General features: G+C 40.6%; 2 protein-coding genes across 9 annotated transcripts in view; one reads left to right on the top strand and one right to left on the bottom strand.

Moving 5' to 3' along the window:
* The window catches only part of LOC128092111 (uncharacterized), a 726,933-nt gene that overhangs the window by 581,101 nt on the left and 125,260 nt on the right, over positions 1-20,572 (top strand). The gene's annotated exons all lie outside the window — the stretch shown is intronic.
* Positions 1-20,572, bottom strand: part of KLF12 (KLF transcription factor 12) — a 315,353-nt gene that overhangs the window by 228,452 nt on the left and 66,329 nt on the right. For all 8 annotated transcript variants that reach the window (XM_052705637.1, XM_052705639.1, XM_052705638.1 and 5 more), the window contains exon 2: positions 11,214-11,277. In XM_052705637.1, coding sequence (XP_052561597.1) covers positions 11,214-11,234 — 21 coding nt within the window. In that variant the 5' untranslated portion in view covers positions 11,235-11,277. The remainder of the gene's footprint in view (positions 1-11,213; positions 11,278-20,572) is intronic.

Below are 20,572 nucleotides of genomic sequence, written 5' to 3'. Positions count from 1 at the left end.
CCAAATTGGGAGGTGGTGTTGATCTGCCTGAGGGTAGGGAGGCCCTTCAGAGGGATCTGGATAAGCTGGATTGCTGGGCTGAGGTGAATGGGATGAGGTTCAACAAGGCCAAGTGCCAGGTCCTGCACTTTGGCCACAACAACCCCATGCAGCGCTACAGGCTGGGGGCTGAGTGGCTGGGTGCCTGTGAAGAGGAAAGGGACCTGGGGGTGTTGGTTGATGCTCGGCTGAACACGAGCCGACAGTGTGCCCAGGTGGACAAGAGGGCCAACGGCATCCTGGCCTGCATTAGAAATAGTGTGGCCAGCAGGAGCAGGGAGGTGATCATCGCCCTGTACTCAGCACTGGTGAGACTGCACTTTTGAGTACTGTGTTCAGTTTAGGGCTCCTCACTACAGGAAAGATGTTGAGGTCCTGGAGCGTGTCCAGAGAAGGGCCCCTGGTGAGGGGTCTGGAGCACAAGTCTTATGAGGAGTGGCTGAGGGAGCTGGGATTGTTCAGTCTGGAGAAGAGGAGGCTCACAGGAGACCTCATTGCACTCTACAACTTCCTGTGATGAGGAGGGGTTTGGCCTCTTCTGCCAGGCAGCGAGCAGGACATGGGGTAATGGCCGCAAGTTGTACCAGAGGAGGTTTAGATTAGACATAAGGAAGAACCTTTTCTCTCAGACAGTGGTCAGGCACTGGAATGGCTGCCCAGGGAGGTGGTGGAGTCGCCGTCCCTGGCAGTGTTCAAGAGGCGTCTGGATGACGTGCTGTGTGATATGGTTTAGTGCTTGTGGTGGCAATGGTGATGAGGACGGTTGGACTGGATGATCTTATAGGGCGTTTCCAACCTTGTGATTCTATGATTCTATGACATAATTCATTGTTTTGGAAACTTCCTACGCCCAACACTAAATCTCTTCCTTCTCGCAAATGGTGGTAAGTAGCCTTGATGCATACACTTGCTACAGATCAAAGAGTGATGGCACATAAATATTCTGAGTAAAACAGAAGGCATCCCTTGCCTGAAGTCAAATATGAAGTTGAGAAGCACACAATGGCAGCTGAGTGCTATTATTACCATCTACGTTCAACTGATCTACCATTTCAGAATTTCCTTCATTCATATTCCACACTGAAAAATATCTTCAACCAAGGTATGGGGAAAAAAATAATAAAATAAAATAAAATAAAATAAAATAAAATAAAATAAAATAAAATAAAATAAAATAAAAACAACAACAACAACAACAAAAAAAAAAACCACAATAATCAAAATGGGTGAACAAAATGGGTGAAATTAAAGTCTGAAACCTCTTGATGCTAATGATGCCAACTGTATCCTGGGCTGCGTTAAAAAAGGACCTTTCAGCAGGAAGAGGGTGCTGATTGTCCCCCTCTGCTCAGCTCTTGTGAGGCCCCATCTGGAGTACTGCGTCCAGGCCTGGGATCCCCACTACAGGAAGGACGTGGAGCTCTTGGAGCAGGACCAGAGGAGGGCCACTAAGATGATCAGAGGGCTGGAGCACTTCTCCTATGAGGAAAGGCTGAGAGAACTGGGCTGGTTCAGGTTGGAGAAGAGAAGGCTCCAAGGACACCTCACTGTGGTCTTCCAGTACTTGAAAGCAGCATATAAACAGGAGGGGGAACGACTGTTTACAAGGGGGGATAGTGATAGGACAAGGGGGAATGGTTTTAAACTGAGACAGGGGAGGTTTAGGTTAGATAGCAGGAGGAAGTTTTTCACACAGAGGGTGGTGACGCACTGGAACAGGTTGCCCAAGGAGGCTGTGGATGCCCCATCCCTGGAGGCATTCAAGGCCAGGCTGGATGTGGCTCTGGGCAGCCTGGTCTGGTGGTTGGTAACCCTGCACATAGCAGGGGGGTTGAAACTCGATGATCTTTGTGGTCCTTTTCAATCCAGGCCATTCAATAATTCTATGATTCTATGATTAATATTAAAACATCTTCCCAACATAAACCACTTCAAAATTATGAAGGTTCTAAATTTTTGTGATTACTGTTATTGCCACTACAGGAGTAAATAGTAGGTGAGCTTGATTTATAAATGCTTTCCATATACTTAAATACATAGCTGTTGAGATAATTATACAACCTCTTCCAGGCATCTTTTATCGAGCCATGACTTATCAACAGATAGCATATTTTAACTGCATAAAAGCCATATTTTCACGGAGAGATGTACATTCACTTGTCATTCCTAAAGAACTTCACATGAACTGAGTGAGACAGTATGTTAAAAGGATCCAGATTATTCTAAAGAAAAGTTTGGCTCCTTGTACACCAATAGCCAGGATTACAAAATCTCTGACTCTTTCTGCATATAAAAAACATTATCCTTGCTCTCTGCAGAGATTATTAAGGCAATTCACTTGTTTTACATTCAGTGATAGAATAAACTCCACTGTCATGCAGCCTGGAGCTCCTGTATCTCATCCATTATGTAAAATCTCCACAGAGTAGTTCAGCAAACATCATCTCAATATCACTGTACTTAATAAGACTACCTACACATCTAAGTTAATTTTCATTTTCTGAAGACCGACAGAAGCTCTTTATTTCTTAATTTGCAAGACACAGTCTTATCATCATCTGTCCACAAAGAATAACCACCAGAGCCCAAGCCCACACAGTTTTAAACACAACTCAGACTTAAATCCAAACACATGTGTATTGGGGAGGGGGGGGCATCATCTCCCTAAAAGACAGGGAAAAAAAAAGAAAAGAAAAAAAAAGCAGAAGCAGAAGCACTGGTATTGCTTTGAATCTCACTATTTCTAGGACAACATCTTTTTTGTTGTTTTTCTTCCTCTAGATTTTTTCGTGAGTTTTTTGTCTGTTTTTTGATAATACTGAAGTTTTTTGCCTGCTTTTTAATAATACTGAAATGTTCTTATATGACCTAGGAATTCAGGCAGAGAGCCAGCGCCTCTTTACATACGTTCAAAAGCTAAGGCTTTTCTTTTCAGTTGAGCTATGCCTACACATCCTTTACTTCTGACTGTAGAAATCACAGCTGTAGAGGACTGCTATCAAACTGAACTGAAGCAATAACAAAAAATCTAGGTAAACAGCAAAGTTCAAAAGAAGGTAACAACCTCAAAAGCAGAAAACTTGCCCTTTCATGACTCATCACTACACCCATGAACAAGAAAGGCTTAATGAATCACCAAGACTACATCTGACATGCCATGTGGGAAGCATACAAGCAGGTCAACACTTAGATTAATACCAGGAGCTTATTTTCTCCTTCAGACACATGTCCTTGGGTACATGAAATACCGTATTCCTTACAATCATTATTCAGGTCTGTGAGCAGTGGATATCAGTATTAAAATAACTGCCTTCTCCTTACGTGCTAGCTACTGAATTCTAACGCATTACTCTATGCCTTCCTGTGAGAACTGACAAATTGCATTGTTTGACATTATTCTTCCCATGACATGTCAAAAATATACACTTATTTCTAGCATTCAGCATTTATTGTCAGGTAGGTAGGAAAGGGAAAGCAGTAAAGTACATGTAGTATTTCCATTTCTGTTTCAATGTTTCTTAATCAGTATGACTGTGCAGACCAAGAGCCATATCTTTTCCCTTCTTGTTGAGAACTAAAGATTAACTCCAAATTGCAGTTAGCTGTGCTGCTTCATGGTTCTGAAAAAAAAAAAAAATCCCTCAAAAAGTATTCTTACTTTCCAGGTAAGCACTTAAACTCCGATAACTAATGACTGGAAATGGGCAATTAAGAAAAGGAAGAATTAAGTTTCTGTAAATCTCTGGTTTCAACTTGTTTTATTTGATGGACAACGCCCACCTGAACGGTATTCAGCTTCTTGGAAACAAAAAACCTGAGAGTTATGAATTTAAACATTTTTCTCCCCACTTTGGTAATTTGTGTCGTACTTTGGAAAATACATCAAAATGGTCTTGTCAAACTGCTTGGAAATTAAACGCCTTGTGCTTCTCTCTCTGGAGTACTATAAATTTAGTCATTATTAGAATTAGTATAATTGTTCTTTAAGTGCTCTAGGAATAAAAGGTGAAATGAGCTCAGTGGCTGCTCTTTCGTTCCCATGAGGACGTGTTACAGCAGAGCAGTCAGAATGCAAGAGCAGGGATGCTCAGTGATGCTCTGAAAACCCATGGACTGAAGAAAAAGTCTTGCAAAGCAGAGCCCCGTATGCTCATGATGTCTGGGCCAGAATATTTTTCGGGCAGCAGATGTCTTTTCTTACAGGGAAAAAAAGGAATCCAGTGGGAAGAAGTGCCCTCTGGAGATGCCTGCTCCTGCTTGTCAGCTTGTTGATGGCAGGAACCTTCAGCAAAATCACCGAGTTAAAAGTGAAACGATCCAAGCATTTGCAATCCAGCTCCCTGTGGACTCTGTCCCATCACTTAGGACTAGTCTTCATCAGCAGCAACAAGGGTAAAAGAACCAAAGTAGCTAGTTTGAAAACAGCATGAAATACAGACAGAAATACAGAGTGTCTCCCCAGCTGGTAGGCCTCTGTGGCACTCACCCAGCAGCACCACCAGCCTGTCTCCATCAGCAAGCACCACCATGCAACAGGAAAGAACTCCTCAGTGAGACAAATTTTCCTGAAGACACCCATAGCCCATATCTTTTGGGGGATTTACTTTGCTTTAGACTGTGAGAAATCAGAGCATGTGAGATAAGTTTTTAGAGCACATCTCTCAGTTTAGCTCCTGTTTAGCAAGCCAGCATGAGCAGCCCACAGCCAAGCTAGCAGTCACCAAATCACAGAAACAAGATTCATGGATGCACTTCCTGATCTAAGCTACAACAGCAATACACTCAGTTCACTTTCCAGCTCCCGTTCAAACTAGCTTTCACCAAAACACAAACTAGCCTATGGTTTGGGTGATGGATCATTCCAGGCATATTTGGTAACCATGGGGACAAACCTGTACCAGTATGGTCCTACCAAACACTCCAAATCTGTCTCCCCTGTAGCCACAGAGCCCACCACTTGCAGCAGACACCCTCTGCTTTCACACAGCAGCCAGAACTGAGGAAACGTGCAAGTCAAGATTTCTGAACTTGATTTTCATGCTGCTTCCATCATAATACAGTTTTTAAGATGTTACAGCATCTGTTTCAGTTTCTCCCAAGAGGCAGGGACTGTGTAGTACGTTTCCTCTCCCTCTCCCAGGATCATTAACACAGCCAACTATTTCAAAGTCCCAGAAACCGCTATTAAAGTTGTCTGCATTATAAAGCAATCTGTCATTTTATATTCAGTAGTTAGTTTTAGACTTTTAGGTTAGACTTTTCAAAGTGAAGGGTTTCTTTGGCTTTTACTTCTAAATGAATTTCAAAAGAAAACACTGAAAAAGCAAAGTAATGGTTACAGAAAGACGTTCATTACAGGAAGAACTTAAGCTCAAAAGGTCAAGTAATCATAAAGCAAGCTTTACAATCAACAGTAATTAGTAATGTGATAGATGTCAACACATTTACTAACTAAAATAGTAAGGAGACATCTACTAACTTTCAAAAGTAGTTTAACAGGCATCCTACTATACTGAGTTATGTCAAATGAATCAGATCCTTAAACACAGCTTTCCCATACATCCACAATTTACTAGCTGGCTCATTACTGTCGGATAGCATTTTGTGGAGCAATGATCTAGGTGACAACAGCAAGATTTACCTTTACAGTATGCTGTGATTTAGTAATCTCAGCAACACACACTGTGAAAATAACTTGCTTATTAGAAATATTCCATAGTTTGGTTACACTGTGTCACTTCTAGACTAATCGCTCTCCTACAAGCTACACTGCGCTACAACATGGAGCTGCTGCTTCTCCCCAGTGCCATCTTACACAGATATTGCTGCCTTGCTTTTTTAAAGCAATTCTCCACTTCTCCAGTTTACAAACCATATTTAATAAATAGGATTGTAATTCAAGAACCATTGCAAAGTCGATGCACCTGAATCATCCCACAGCTGTTCCAAGCATAACAGAAACCTGTGCAGCCACCAGGATGCAAGCCCCACAACACCACCACTGAGCAGCTGCTAAGCCAAAGACATTTCTCTGATTCTTAGCAAAGCCTCCTGGACAGCTCTGCACTGACAACTTGAAAACATAACCTTATTCATTATATATAAGAACCTCTTTATTTATTGATTTTAGACTGAAGTTTGAGGCTTTTGTAGTAGACGAGGCTTTGACATGGAAGCCCTTCTGAAGTTTGAGGGTACAGAAAAACCACAGCTACCTTTAACCACTACTTTGTATTCTTCTGAAGTAACACTTCTGCAAATACATTTTTGTTTTGTGATGTGAGTTTTAAAGCAATGGTTATGATCGTTCATAGACCTCTGTCCCCAGTCCACATTGGCAAGAATAAAATAAAAGCACAAAAGCCCCCAAATTAAAATCCAACTTGGTTTAAACAAGCTCAGGTCACGAGTCAAACACCAAGCATGATTTGTCCCTAAGTCTGATGAACTGGTTTTATGTGTATATATGTGGGTGTGTTTTGGATGCTTGCCCCAAGCCAGCTGCTGAAGAGCATTGTCAACACAGCAGAACAGTGGGGAAATGAATAGAACAGAGCCAAGACCCAATGTGCTGCACGTGATCATTTTAAGGGACAGAACAAGACAGAGCATCTCTGCTGCATCTCCATTTTCTGAATATAAGGTTTTGGAAAAAGTAAAATTTTCCTCCCATGTTACCATTTCAGAGTCCTTTATATCTTTAAATGATTAACAGTAAAAGCAGCTCTATTCTGTGTATATGAGTGCCCCCAGACAACAAACACTCTGCTATGTTTTAGCTGTTGAGCATCCATTAAATGGCAACCACCAGTGGATTGCTAAGGGACAGATCTCAACAAATGCTACCCAGCAGATGAAACCCAAAGAACTTTCCAGACTTTCTGCCCTGCTCAATCAGGCCAATGGTCATTTTTAAGTGGTTGCTTGTTATATTTTTTTTTTTTATCCAAGGTATTTATAATAATAATGAAACAAAACATCAAACTGCAGCCTCTTCGCCGTAATCTACATTGAAAAGAACATGACAGAAAGGAAGGATTGATGGCTAGTGCAAGATAACTCTCTTGAGATTAATGCATTTTATCCTGTTGGTACTTCTATCTGCAATCATACTCCAGTAATCCATTGAACATTGTTAGATGTGAAAGACCGCTTAAGAGCAGACATTTCCTTTCTAGGAAAAGTGCTTGCAACAGATACAGAGGAGAAAGCGGGTGACAAAAGCCAAACACACTGCAATGCTGCTACCAGTATTGTGACAGCAGGATACATTATGCAAATAACAACGTAAAAATTCCTCAAATATACATTAATAACAAAAACAATCACCTTTATCATTATCAAACTCTAAAATCACAGTAAAATACAGACTGAAGTCCAACAAGACCAAACTCCATTCAAAAGGGCAGCTTCAAGGATACATCAGACATCTCAGGGACTTGCCCTCTGTGGAGCTGTTTCTCCCCATGTGCAGGACTTCACATCTTCTGCTGACCCTGATGAGTCTCCTGCCAGCCCATTCACCCAACCTGAGTATCAGCCCTGCTCTCACCACGTCAGCAACACGTCCTCATTCTCACACATCCTGCTCTGCACGGGAGCTGAGGAAGGTGACACTGAACCGATACAGCTGGACAAAAGTTTTCTCTTTCTTATTCAGAGATGACACACTGGTTACATTCTCACTTCTCAGGTTTGTCACACGGACCCCTTCAAGAAAATAAGCAGCCAGCTCCTAGCAGCAGTCAATTCAGTACAATTCTGTGTGTTCCACATTTTTTGAGCATGACCTTAAATAATTCAGAATGTTGTTAAGTTTGATCAAAGGAGCCGTCCAGAAGTAGGCTGTCCATAAAACCACAGCCTGACTGGAAGACTGCACCCAAGACCACTCACTGAAAAGGCAGGTCTGTTACTCTAAGCAACTTCTTCTCCCCTCTTCTGTCCTTAAGTTAAGCTTTCTGACCACCTTTCAAGCCTACCCACTTCTTTTGCCCTGCGGTCTTAATACGGCTGCCTAGGACTTTCAGAGCTCTAGCTCCTCCCTGCCAATTACCAAATTCCTCATCAGCTTCTACACCTCTCTTCTTTATAAATTCACATTCAATCAATGTAGACCGAAAAATGTAAATCTTAAATGCCATATTCAACAAAAAACTGAATTTCTGGATTCAGACACTGTTAAAGACAACACAGAACCATTCCAATATGCACGGCATGCCATCAAGTTTGTCATGCATGTTTCTTACTTTGCTGTGAAGGATTCATCTGACATTATTTTACGAAAAATAGAACATTAAGTCCCTATTTCATCCAAAATTACATATATGGCTAGATATCAGTTATTTACATAAAAGTAAATTTACACACATCGTGATATGGTTTGAAGGAGACCATCAAAGAGTTTAAAAATACCAATACAGCATACAGATGATGTAATCCAAGATCTTTATACTACCAACGATATACCAACATACTCATTCCATGTTAGTAGAAAAATATTGGTTTTCAAAACTTATTTAGCTAAGCAGCATTTTCACAGCTGTACAATAAACTGAAAACCAGGATGCTGGTTAAAATCCTCCAGTCTTCTCCCCACTGGAGTCAGAATTTTATCAACTGATCTTAAAAGCATCCACCTCTGTTGCTTAATTTTTCTGGAATCAGTCTTCACAGACAAGGATTTTTGTCTCAGACATTGAGTTATTCCACAGAAAAAAAACATTTGTTTTTCGTTGTTCAGCTACATGATTTAATCATGGTATTTTCTTAATCATAAAGATTAACAGCTGGATTCAGAGCCCTACGTTTGCAAAGACTGCCAAACTGATAACACACAATGAAATAATGCAGCATTCTCTCCCTTATCTGCACATATTCTGCACAGCTACCCCATGATTACTGAGGGATATCAGAGGAACATGAGAGTAGAAGTATACTATGAAAAGAAAGAGGTCATCCCATTTCTCCTCTTCTTCCTGCCATCCCTCCACACTGAGTCAAATAAACAAAAGAAAAAGGATCAGAGATACAGAGCTAGAAGTGCTGCATTTCTCACACCACTACAGTCTTTTCCAAGAGATTTGGAAAATGGCCATATGAACTCAAGGAACATTCTCACTTTCTCCTGGTTACAACAGCCAATCTTGTGGATCTGACAGATCTTTCATTTTTTCTGCCCTAGTGTCACATCCCAGGCCAAATACACAGTATGGCCCTCTAGTCTGAACATGTTTCTCCCCCAACACAAATGTTATTACACCATGGTTGTGTTGTCTTATCCTGTTTTCTGGAGAGTATGTGGAACCCACTCCAACTCCAATATTCAGAAATAACTTAGAGATAGTAAGAGGGTACTGACAACTTCTCATTAACTTTCTGCCAGTGAAGCATCATCATTATCCCCACCTTTTAGCCTGTATGTGCAGAATTTTGTCACTCATTCTGTAAGATGCAAGCAAAGTCTCAATCGTATCAGTCTTTCTACTATTTACTACTATTTATACACCAAGAGCTCTGAGCAGGGAAGTGTTTGCTCCTCCACGATGTCATCCTACCCCAAGCTATCCTACATATCTGTACAGAGAGCAGCCATGGATGGATGTGTCAGCAATTAAATCAGAGAAATTCCTTAAGACTTTGTATGGTGGCTTTTACAGACAGCAACTGCTGGTTCGTATCTGGGAATACAGGCCCTGATCCTTGACATGAATTATGCCACAGAACCAATACTACTACTTGTCAACTCTATTAAGGTTTAAATTTGGCTCCTGGAGGTTTTCAGGAACCTGTGGTATAAAATGCAGATGTACTATAGATGTTTCTAAACTAAACACAACTAAAACTAAAACTAAACTAAACACAACTATTTCTATGTCCAACTATTTCAATGGCTGCTATATCAGGAGGTCGGGATCAAGGACACAGATGCTTCACTCAAGGCTTGTGGTCCTTGTGAAACTTCAGGTGGTTAGGAACAATGCATCTTTTACTTGTTGCAAACACTAAAAAGACTAATCTGGGAATTTAAGTCTTCCATAACTAAATCAGCTGTCAGTAAACTGTAAAACATCTGTGCCACTCAAGTACTGATATGACCAAATTACCTTTGTGATAAATGATAATATTAGCCCTACTTAAATACTTTGGTCAAATAGAGCTATACATTTCTGGTAGTCAACTGCACTTTTGGAGAACCTTAATTTCTGTTTCTTTGATTGTTCCTGCCCCTGTCCAAGGTTCAGGGGATGAAGAAAACTGTCTGGAAAAGAACTTTTCTTCTATGACACATCCCTTCTCAACAAATAGTTTCCACAATCCCTTACTTAACAGAGCTGTTGCACTGCATTTCACTGCTCTGTGCATTGCATCTGCCACTGCAATTTGTTTCATCTGGTGCAAAGCCAGGTACGGTCAGCTTTGTCTGAACATCCTTAGCTGGCACTGGTTAACACAGCATCCCAGTCAAAGTCCATAGTTCACCAACAGGTCAGACTGACAAATATCAAGTCCTACTGAATTCTATCATCTTATGAAACATAACAATAAATTCAGTAATACACAGAGATCCACTAATAGGTTTTCCTGTCCATCTACCATAGAAAAAACAGGTGGTATGACATATCTCGGCATGGTAAGAAACCAAAGCACCAAGGTATTTACTAAAACATCATATCCTATTTGACTTACATGGCATTTGTCAGTGTGGTACCTGACTGCCACACAACAATATATTAAGCTTCACAGCCATCATACGTAATGGAAGATAACACCTAACCCATTCACCCTACATCCCTGTGCACAAGAATAACACACCCTGTTGTGTGTCTGACCATTCAAACGCCTGATCTCTATGGCATGACACCACTCATTTCCTTAAGGGCACTACTACCTTTTCATTTGAATGTTCAGGTCTGTAGCTTTTGTTTCTTCTTTTTTTTTTTTTTTTTGCTTTCTTCTGTTGTCTTTTTATTTTTGTTTTTGTTTTTTTAAACTCAGAAACTGTTGCATTAAGCTACAGTTACATCAAGCTAAAGCTGTCCCCTGCAGGAAAGACAATATGGCACATAAAACTCTGACTGGTTGCTTCATCTATTCTGTTTTGTAATATACTGTAATTTTTTATAATAGCAGTAATATGTATAATGCATATGGCTGTAAAAATATCAACCAACTTTTATGGCTTTCCTCTTCATATGAATATTCAGTCATCCATTCGTCCCTAGATCCACTTCAATCCTGAAAAGAAAAAAGAGGAATAACTTAGTTGGCATATGATTGATTTATTTTCTTATTGGCTTATTAATTAAATTCTCAAATATTACTACATATATATATATATATATAGGTAAAAAGGTAACCACAGACTTCTGTTTTGCAGTGAAATAGCTTAGAAGAACAGTAAGATTTTTAAAATAAAACTGGATTATTATGATACAACTATATTAACTATATTGGAGAAAGCTTTATATATTTCCTGTTAACATATTATTTTATTCAGTGTTCTCAGAGTTGTTCGTTTCTAAGCTGCTTGCAGTTATTCTTCAAATTATGTTTGCATCACGTTTGTAGAGGCAAACTTTGCAATGCAAAGCAACTTAGCTTCATGAAAGCACACGAATGCTGGCAGTCTTCTTAGGTTACTGTGGCTATGGCAATAGAAAAAAGCATAGATATGTGTTTCAAAACTAAAACTAAAACACAGTTACGTAGCTAATCACAACCGTGACCATGTTTGCATTACCAAATCACACACAATTGCCCTTCACAAAAAAACATACTTCTTTAGCAATAATTTTGCTTATTCATTTTCTGCCTTTGCTTATTCATTTTCTTCAAGTTTGCATGATTTACAATTTACAAAAAGCAACGAATTGCCCATCTTCCATTTCCTTCCACACACCACATCACTGCAATCTCTCTCCTTAATGCACTCCAAGCTCATGGAAGTACTACTGTACGGACTCTTTGAGAAGCACAAGCAGTTCCAGCATTGCAACCACCCCACTGCCCAAAACACGATCCAGAACACCCAAAATACAGAACACATAGTTTGACGACAGAACAGGAATCAGCCTCCTAGTATTGAGATGGCCAGCAAGGGTGGCAAAGAGCAGTGATGGTGATGAGCAATGAGCACTGGCCGCAGATTCCACACATATAGGCCAAATAACTTAACCGTGACTTTTTTAGGCTGTTTATGGGTGAAAAGAATCACAGAATCATTAAGATTGGAAAAGATAACCAAGATCCTCCAGTCCAACTGTCCACCTTACACCAATACTGCCCACTAAACTATGCTCCTTAGTATCACAAAGGTACTGAGAGGTAAATCTCTATCTGAAAACACCTGCTCAATGAGCAGCCTCATTTTTAGAAGCGTTGTACACCTTTGACTTGAAATGAAATGACATGGAAATGTACATGAGAAACAGGGCCGTCTGTCCTTGCAGATCTCATGCACTGATTCTGTCCCGTCAGAACCACTGAGCAATAGATTGCTCCTCCTATGTCAAGAAAAAAAGTAAACAGAAATTTCAGAAGTCCAGTTTGGAAACAACTCTTTTTCATCCGGTTGGCATCCCCAGTGCTTAGCAGAGAGGGCTAGAGTAAGGAACATGGGAAGACTTTTAGGACAATCATGCTAGACATTCATAGACAAATGGAGGCTACTCTTATTTGTAGAGAATGTTTTTATATGTATTTTTTATATTTTTGTCTGTTTCTAGACAACAACAAGTTCATACAAGTATCGTTTCACTATCTGTTTTATGTACTATTAATTTTTAAGTAAATTCCTTAGAAGTACTCCTCATGTCATACACCTCCTTTTTCTAATTTGGATATATAAGGTAGAACACACATACACAGACAATATCAACTATGTTACAAAGTAGTAATTTGCTTAACTTTCCTCTCTACAAAGTAAAACCCATATTAGGATATAACCATACCTCTGAATCACTGTCTTGAATCATTTATTTTACTTTAAAAAATATATGCACTTTTATTCTTCAAAACTCTCAAATCTGAACTTGCCTTTCAACAAATCCCCTTACAATCCCTCTCAAACGCCTCGAGTCACATCCAGCTTCATGAAGACTAAGAGTGACTACTTCCAAAGGCCATCTTAATCATCAGATGCAGCAGAATAATTGAAAGTACACTTTTAGCAGTGTACTACATAAAGAAAAGTGGTTGCCATCAATGCAGTGTTGAGAATGGCTACCTGTATGCTCATAGTAGCCACATACTTATCACAGAATTATAGAATGGCCTGAGTTGAAAAGGACCACAATGATCATCTAGTTTCAACCCCCTGCTATGTGCAGGGTCACCAACCACCAGACCAGGCTGCCCAGAGCCACATCCAGCCTGGCCTTGAATGCCTCCAGGGATGGGGCATCCACAACCTCTCTGGGCAACCTGTTCCAGTGCATCACCACCCTCTGTGTGAAAAACTTCCTCCTAATATCTAACCTAAACCTCTCCTGTCTCAGCTTAAAACCATTCTCCCTTGTTTTGTTAACTTACCTCCTTTGTTTCCCACATTTCTGGTTCTTGCAGAGAAATCTGTGAACTCTGTAAACCAGACAAGACTTCCCATTCAGAAGCAATAAGAGACAGGAGAAGATAAAATTCAGCGCATCACTGTACTGTATCTGCCTACCCAAAATTTTACATACACCTGCACTCAAGTACCTACATTTCTTTCCTTGGATCTCGCCCCAAAGATCTTCATAAACTGGATTCTGCACTGCTGTAATTTAGACTAGGCAAAATACTTTGCCACCAATTTTTCTGTGGAGAAAACGAAACTGCAATGTGAGCCGGTGTCAGCAGGCATCACAATCTGCAAGTGGAGCCAAGTAACAGCATCACAAGAGCACTTACGACGCATTTTGTCACTGATAACCCGACTGTGAACATAAAGTTTATTCTGTTCTCAGCTAAAGTTTTTGCTTGTCTTTGATAATTTCTCTTAAGATGAGGCAAACTGAGTTACCTGCTCTGAGACCACCGGCACCTCCCAGTATCTTTGTTACTCTGACGTGGTGTCAGTAACAAAAATACCTGAGGCTGCTCTAATATCTCAAAAATATTTCCGAAAGTTAACTTAAGTTTTGAACTTCTGGTATTTTAATAAAAGTAAAGAGACTGATATTTTAATAAAACTAAAGAGAAGCAGCAGGCAGAGAGTGGGATGCTTGTTGCTAGGTGATACCTAGGCTCTCCTGAACTCCTACAGACTGAAATATTTATCCAGACTCCCACAAAGAATGACATCCAGCACAGAGAAAGAAGAGACACGCTGACTGAAATGCATCATGATTCAAGGTGAGAAGCAGCAGCTCTGCCACCAGTTCAGTCCCTGGGGTGCACCATGACAGGGATGCTGAGGGGGAGGCTGACGCAGCTCCTCCTCGGCGTCTGCCTTGACTTCACTTGGAGCCCCAGCAGCAAGACACCTCCAAAACCAGCTTTTCTTTTACAACAAACTGGGACTACCTCAGTTCCACTAGGGTCTTGGCAGCAGGAGAACCTGCATCCTTCACCCACCTGACTGTAAAAGCTGTTGTGTTTTAAACTGTTGTATTTCAACAGTGGATTTGCAGCTGGCCAGGTGTGGACAACGCTGTCACTAACAGAACATACAGCCTTGGCAAGAAGGCTGCAAGCCACCCATCTCCTCCTCCTCCCTTTAAAAGGTTTATTCAATGGCTAAACTTCCTAGGAGTGCTTATGAACACTTCCAGTAGAGTATTAAACACTGTTCTTTACAGATCTCATATATGACATTAATTAATTATTTAGAATCAGACAGCTTCAAGGATCAGTCTCAGATCTCCTGGGACTTACAGATGCACTTCAACCTCCCTATGAATCAAGGGCATGGTTTGACAAAAATAATATACAGAAACATACTAGAATTCTGGTGCTATAACTTTAGAGAATTGTTATTCTGAGAAAAATGTATTTCAGTAAAGAAAACATCTGCAACTGTACGCATGTCCACAAAGAATTCTGGTGTGGCAAAGAAGACAAGAAACCTTGTGAAGGTTAAACAGCTTGAGTAGTTAAAATACATAGAAAGAACAGAGTCCTCAAACATCTGAATTTAGGTAATATTCACTGGTCAATCCAGAGTAGTGCTGTAAATTGCAGGGAGCAGAGAAAATCACAGCAAAACAACGTAACCCCTTGAATCGTTATTGTAAAAGCACTGATTATCCTCCATGCTTTTTGTTGATTGAATGGATAGCTCTGAAATCTCTCTATTCCCTTCGCACCTCTAGCCTAAGTAGAATGACATTGGTTTCTGTTAGATCTAAATAAAATAAGGTTCTGATAAACACAGCCACACATCACTTTGGACAGCTTGCTGACATAAGGAAATGTCTGTGTTACACAGCACACACACTCAGCACAAGGTCTCTCAGATCACCATCTACCCTCACACACAGTTCAAACTACACATTAAAGTTAAAATCCTATTTAACATTCTGCACACATGAAGTCAAAGGACTTAGCGGGCCCTTTCTTGGTAGAAGAATTACTTGCAACTTTTAAAATATATATATATATACACACATTTATATGATTATAGATATATGAAAATACGTAATACATAGATATATGAAAAAACACAGACACAGAATTCTGATGAATCAATCAACTACTTGTTTGTAAATAATTGACTTAAGGAACCTGCAGAAAGCACACTCTCAATCACCAAAATAACACAGGGCCTCTCAGCCAAACTCTGAAAACATCTCTGAACCCTCAAAGAGAGAATTAAGAAAAGTCATTTTATCCTCTTATTTTAGACTTTCTTCAGCAAAACTATATAACTGTACATACTACTCTCAAAATGATAATGACTCTCTGAGATGACTATTCCACTTGAAACTAATTACAAAACAGTAATACCAAGGCAAGTGCCACCTCAGTTTCAGGTTGAAACAGTGCTTCTGCACTTTGTTTGCACTCCGGCTCATGCCCCACACAGAACAACAGAATGAAGACTTGCCAATGATTCTTCCTTACCATCATGGTGGGGAAGGGGACAAAGCCCAAAGCTCTCCAACAGAGGGAGGAATGAATGAAGTGACTGGATTGACTACAGAGATTGCACAGGAAAGCATTTCACTGTTTGGGCAGGTTTCATGTTGTCATATCTTCCTGCTAATAACAAGTATCATTACTAAATGTTATTACCCACCCCACCCCCTCTGGTTTAGTATCATTACTGAAATCAGCTTTATGTTCAGAACAGAACCTAGCTGGCTCTACCGGTGGTGAAGGCAGTACTCACACTCTCTGCTCAAACTTGCAAGACAATCTACATTTATATCCTAACCCAGTTAAAAATAAAACAAGGATTTTCCTTATTTCCTTATTTAGAAGGTGGTGATGCACTGGAACAGGTTGCCCAAGGAGGTTGTGGATGCCCCATCCCTGGAGGCATTCAAGGCCAGGCTGGATGTGGCTCTGGGCAGCCTGGTCTGCTGGTTGGCAACCCTGCCCACGGCAGGAGGGTTGAAACTAGATGATCATTGTGGTCCTTTTCAACCTAGGCCATTCTGTGATTCTATGATTTCCTGTTAAGGGGCTGCTGAATCCCAGAACAAAAGAACAAACAATTCTTGCACTCACATGCAGTTGTAAGTGAAATATTAAGAGCTTAAGGAGGAGCCATCATTTCTTTAGGAAACTCAGCAAAGTATTGGTTTCTGAATGTACCGTGCATCCAATATTTCTTGTGCTGGCAGCCATCACCCAACCTGAACACGCAGGGTGGCTGAACAAATAAGGCCCCTCACCACAAGCCCAAAAAAGGAACAAGCACTACTGAGCTGCAGTCTTGTGTCAAAAACCATTCTCCAGCTGCAGTGAGCATCCTGCCATTTGGTAACACAGCAATGTGTTCAAGACTTAACCTTCTAGAGAATTTGAAAACCAGTAATCCTGCATCAGGATGCCAAATGCTAAATTTACATGGCTCAAAAATTATTAGGGAGTTTCTTCACAGTTGCCTTACAGGAAATTCCAGGACAATGGAAAAATCACAGCAGGAAGAAAAAAAATGAATGCTGTTTATATAATAGAATCGCAGAATAACGATTGTGGGTTGAAAAAGACCTCAAAGATCATATAGTTTCAAACCCCCTGCTATGTGCAGGGTCGCCAACCACTAGACCAGGCTGCCCAGAGCCACATCCAGCCTTGTATATAAGTAATACAATATATATGTAGCAGTTTACATAAACCCTGCCATGTCTTTTCCTTCTATGCTCCGAAAGAGTTGTAAAGAAGTTAAAGATCTGCACTACCCAGCATCAGTGTGCATGAAACATCTGCTTCCCCCTAACCACAGTACCAAGCATGCTTTGCTAGCTTTTATAGCAAAACCACTTAATAAGCAGCAACAGAATGAGCTGCACCTAGTAAACTCATTTTAAAAGAGAAAAAAATGTTTCCATAGGCAACAAAGATGGCTACAGAGGCTGTTTCTGTATTACCAAAAGAAGTCTGTAAGATCCACATTGACTCCCTTGCAGATGGCAGATAGCGATCTCCTCTGAGTTCCATCCGCAAGTCCCACCTCACCACATTGATCATGGTAAGGTAAGTTAGAAAGAACTTGGCGAACTGTTCAAGCAAGCCCATTCTGTTGCTCCAAAACACAAGTGACAAAAGCCCAACGTGCCATCTGGCACAGCTGCAGCTAGGAGAGGACACACTGTCAAAATTTACTACAAAGTTGGGAAAAATGAACAAAGAAAAACAAGCAAACATGCCCACAGAGCTCCAAGTTACGATATATGCCAAAGAAGCCCAGCCACCTTGCTTCCAGGCTCAGTTACGCTTCCAAAAGAAAAGGAAGCCACAGCTGAACGCATGCTGCTCTACCGGGTGGTTGTGCTCAGCTCCTATTCTTGCCTTCCCTCAGCCCCATCAAGTTTTCCCACTGCGTTCATTACAATTTGGGACCCTTCTTTGTTCTCAGTTAGAAGTGTCCCAACCACTTTTTTTTTTTCTTCATGAAAATCAGCGTGACAGTTTTACACATATTGAGGCTCTACAGCCCTGTACGCTGTGTGATAACAGCAACGCCATTAATCAGCTTTACGAGTCCATTTGGCTGGCATGATACAAACGTGGCTGATGAGTGTCTGGTTTAATAGGAAGGTAAGCTCTCTAAAATTGATCAATTGACCAGTAGTCTTCATTAATCATTTTTAATGGCTCTTCGCCTATCATGGCCTTTACTGAAAGTGCACACTAGCATTATTACTAATAATTATCCCTCAAGATACTGTAGGCAAAAAGCTCAGAAAAAAGGAGAAATCACACAACTGAATATATAATATTCCCATTCAGCAGCATCCACATCTTGAAACGGCTCCACTAGCAGATTCAGCAGCTACAAATCTTTAAATAATAATTTAAAACCCAAAGCAAGTCACTGAACCACACTCATCCTCTTGATGTCTTTGGAAGGACTGAGAAGAATAAAATTGACTCCAATACTGTTCCTTGAGAATTTCTACCAGAAACTCTGTCCTAACAGTTCAACCTTAATAATATACTGTAGAGCTCCGTGCGAGCTATGATTAATCTCATGAAAAAGTGTACTGTTAGGAGACAGGATCTACCTGCTACATACCAGGTCATGTATTTCCTCAGCCTTCCTACCCCAATCACTTCTCTGCTTGTTTTAACAGCCCACATATTTCTGACAGGAGACACAGCTGCTATGCTTATCTTTATTTATTTTTTTTTTAAAGAAAAGTATATTCACACCTCCTATCAGATAGTTCCACATCCAACCAGACAGAAATCCTGGGGAGTGGGGAAGGGATAACTGGAGGAGGCAGCGGCAACTACCATCTACATGCTGTAGGAGCCATTGCATTCTGCAGGCCAACAGGAATCAACAAAACCCCCTTTAATGGTAGGCTCAACCTGAAGAGTAACTTCAGCAAATAAAGTTCTCACCCAGTTCTCATCTTCCAACTGGGGTGATCCCAACTACCTACAGACAGCAACATCTGCATTTGCTGCTCTTCATGCCTTTACAGCTAAAGCAGAGAAAGATGCAGTGCAAGGCCCTGAGTCCCTATTCTGTAACATTGCACACATTCCAGCAATCACTCTTAATTGAAAAAGAAGACCAAGCTGATACATAAAAGCTAGCAGAACTTAACAGAAGTACAGATAAAACTGTAAAAAATCATTACAAAATCAGAAGCTAACAATGATAAGGAAGCTGCATTGCTTAGTTAATTAAAGCAGACTGGAAAGTGCTTCAGAGAAACAATGTTATATTGCACAGAGGAAAGCTCAGTGTAAAAAGCAAGGGTTTTCATCCTGTACTTAATGGATCTCAGTCAGACTGGCTGTTCTGTACTCTGTGCCATGGAAGTGTATCAATCCCAACTTATGCTCCTGTCACTCTCACTAATAGCTAGCAAGTGGGCTCATCATACTTAATTATCTGGCAGGAAAAAGAGGGTACAGCAACTAACTAAATAATAACTTAGTAGTAAATAATTTAATAATAATACAAAGCATGGATATTAGAAAAGGCTTCTGCTAAAGAGCACAGGACTTTTATTTTTTTCAGTATTCCAGGTGTAACAGAAAACCAACGCAGATGTGATGTTATGAACACTGCTCCGCTTGAACAGTGTCTTGTTAAGCACCACTCTTCTGTCAAAGACAAATGAAACAATTTCTGGTCAACCACTGAAATCTGTAATCAGTACAAACCATCCTTGGGAAGAAGAAACAAGAATGACTAAGAACTACATTCACCAATTCTCTGAGGTTCAAGATCAGTAATTTCCTGACAATCAAAGTTTTTGTATTTATATCAGTTCCCTTTGATTACTTTTTAATATGCAGGTAACACCTGACATAGTACATTACACAAACTGCTTAACAAAGCAGTTGAGCTAACTGGCAGCAGCAGCTACAGATGCACCTGCGGCTAAACCCAACCCTGGTTTAATTCCAGGAACACACCTATCTCATGTTTTGAAATTATGAGGAAGCTCCTAAACTGCATCACCTGTTGAAAAATACCTAATTTATGTAATTTAATTCAGTATCAAACAGTAACTACAGCTCTTGGTGCTAGAATTATACTGATTTCAAGTTGTTACCCCTCATCAACAATCTGAGTCACAGAGTCACATCTGGCCCTACCTCTTGGATATTCCCTTTGTTACATCGCCTTTGCTTTCTGCATTACCCACTGCAGAAACATCAGTTCTCCAGATCTCAAGACTCAAGTTTCCCCTATCTTTCTAAGGTTCAGGGCCCTTATGACCACCCTTGAGATTCAGCCACCATCAGCCCCAGATTACAGTAACACTGAGCCAGGCAGCAACATCCTCCCATCCTGACCATTGTGTTTCTGTTCCCCTTCCCACACCACTGCTGCCAGGATGAACTTCTGGCACCTGAGCCAAACCCATAGATGCCCACTTGCACACCCAAGTACCACTGTTGGCAACTGAGAGCC

Source organism: Tympanuchus pallidicinctus, unplaced genomic scaffold (genome assembly GCF_026119805.1).
Source record: "Tympanuchus pallidicinctus isolate F22 unplaced genomic scaffold, pur_lepc_1.0 scaffold6, whole genome shotgun sequence".
Classification (NCBI taxonomy): Eukaryota; Metazoa; Chordata; class Aves; order Galliformes; family Phasianidae; genus Tympanuchus; species Tympanuchus pallidicinctus.
Note: the sequence above shows the minus strand (reverse complement) of the source record. Positions and strands in the feature narration are given on the sequence as shown.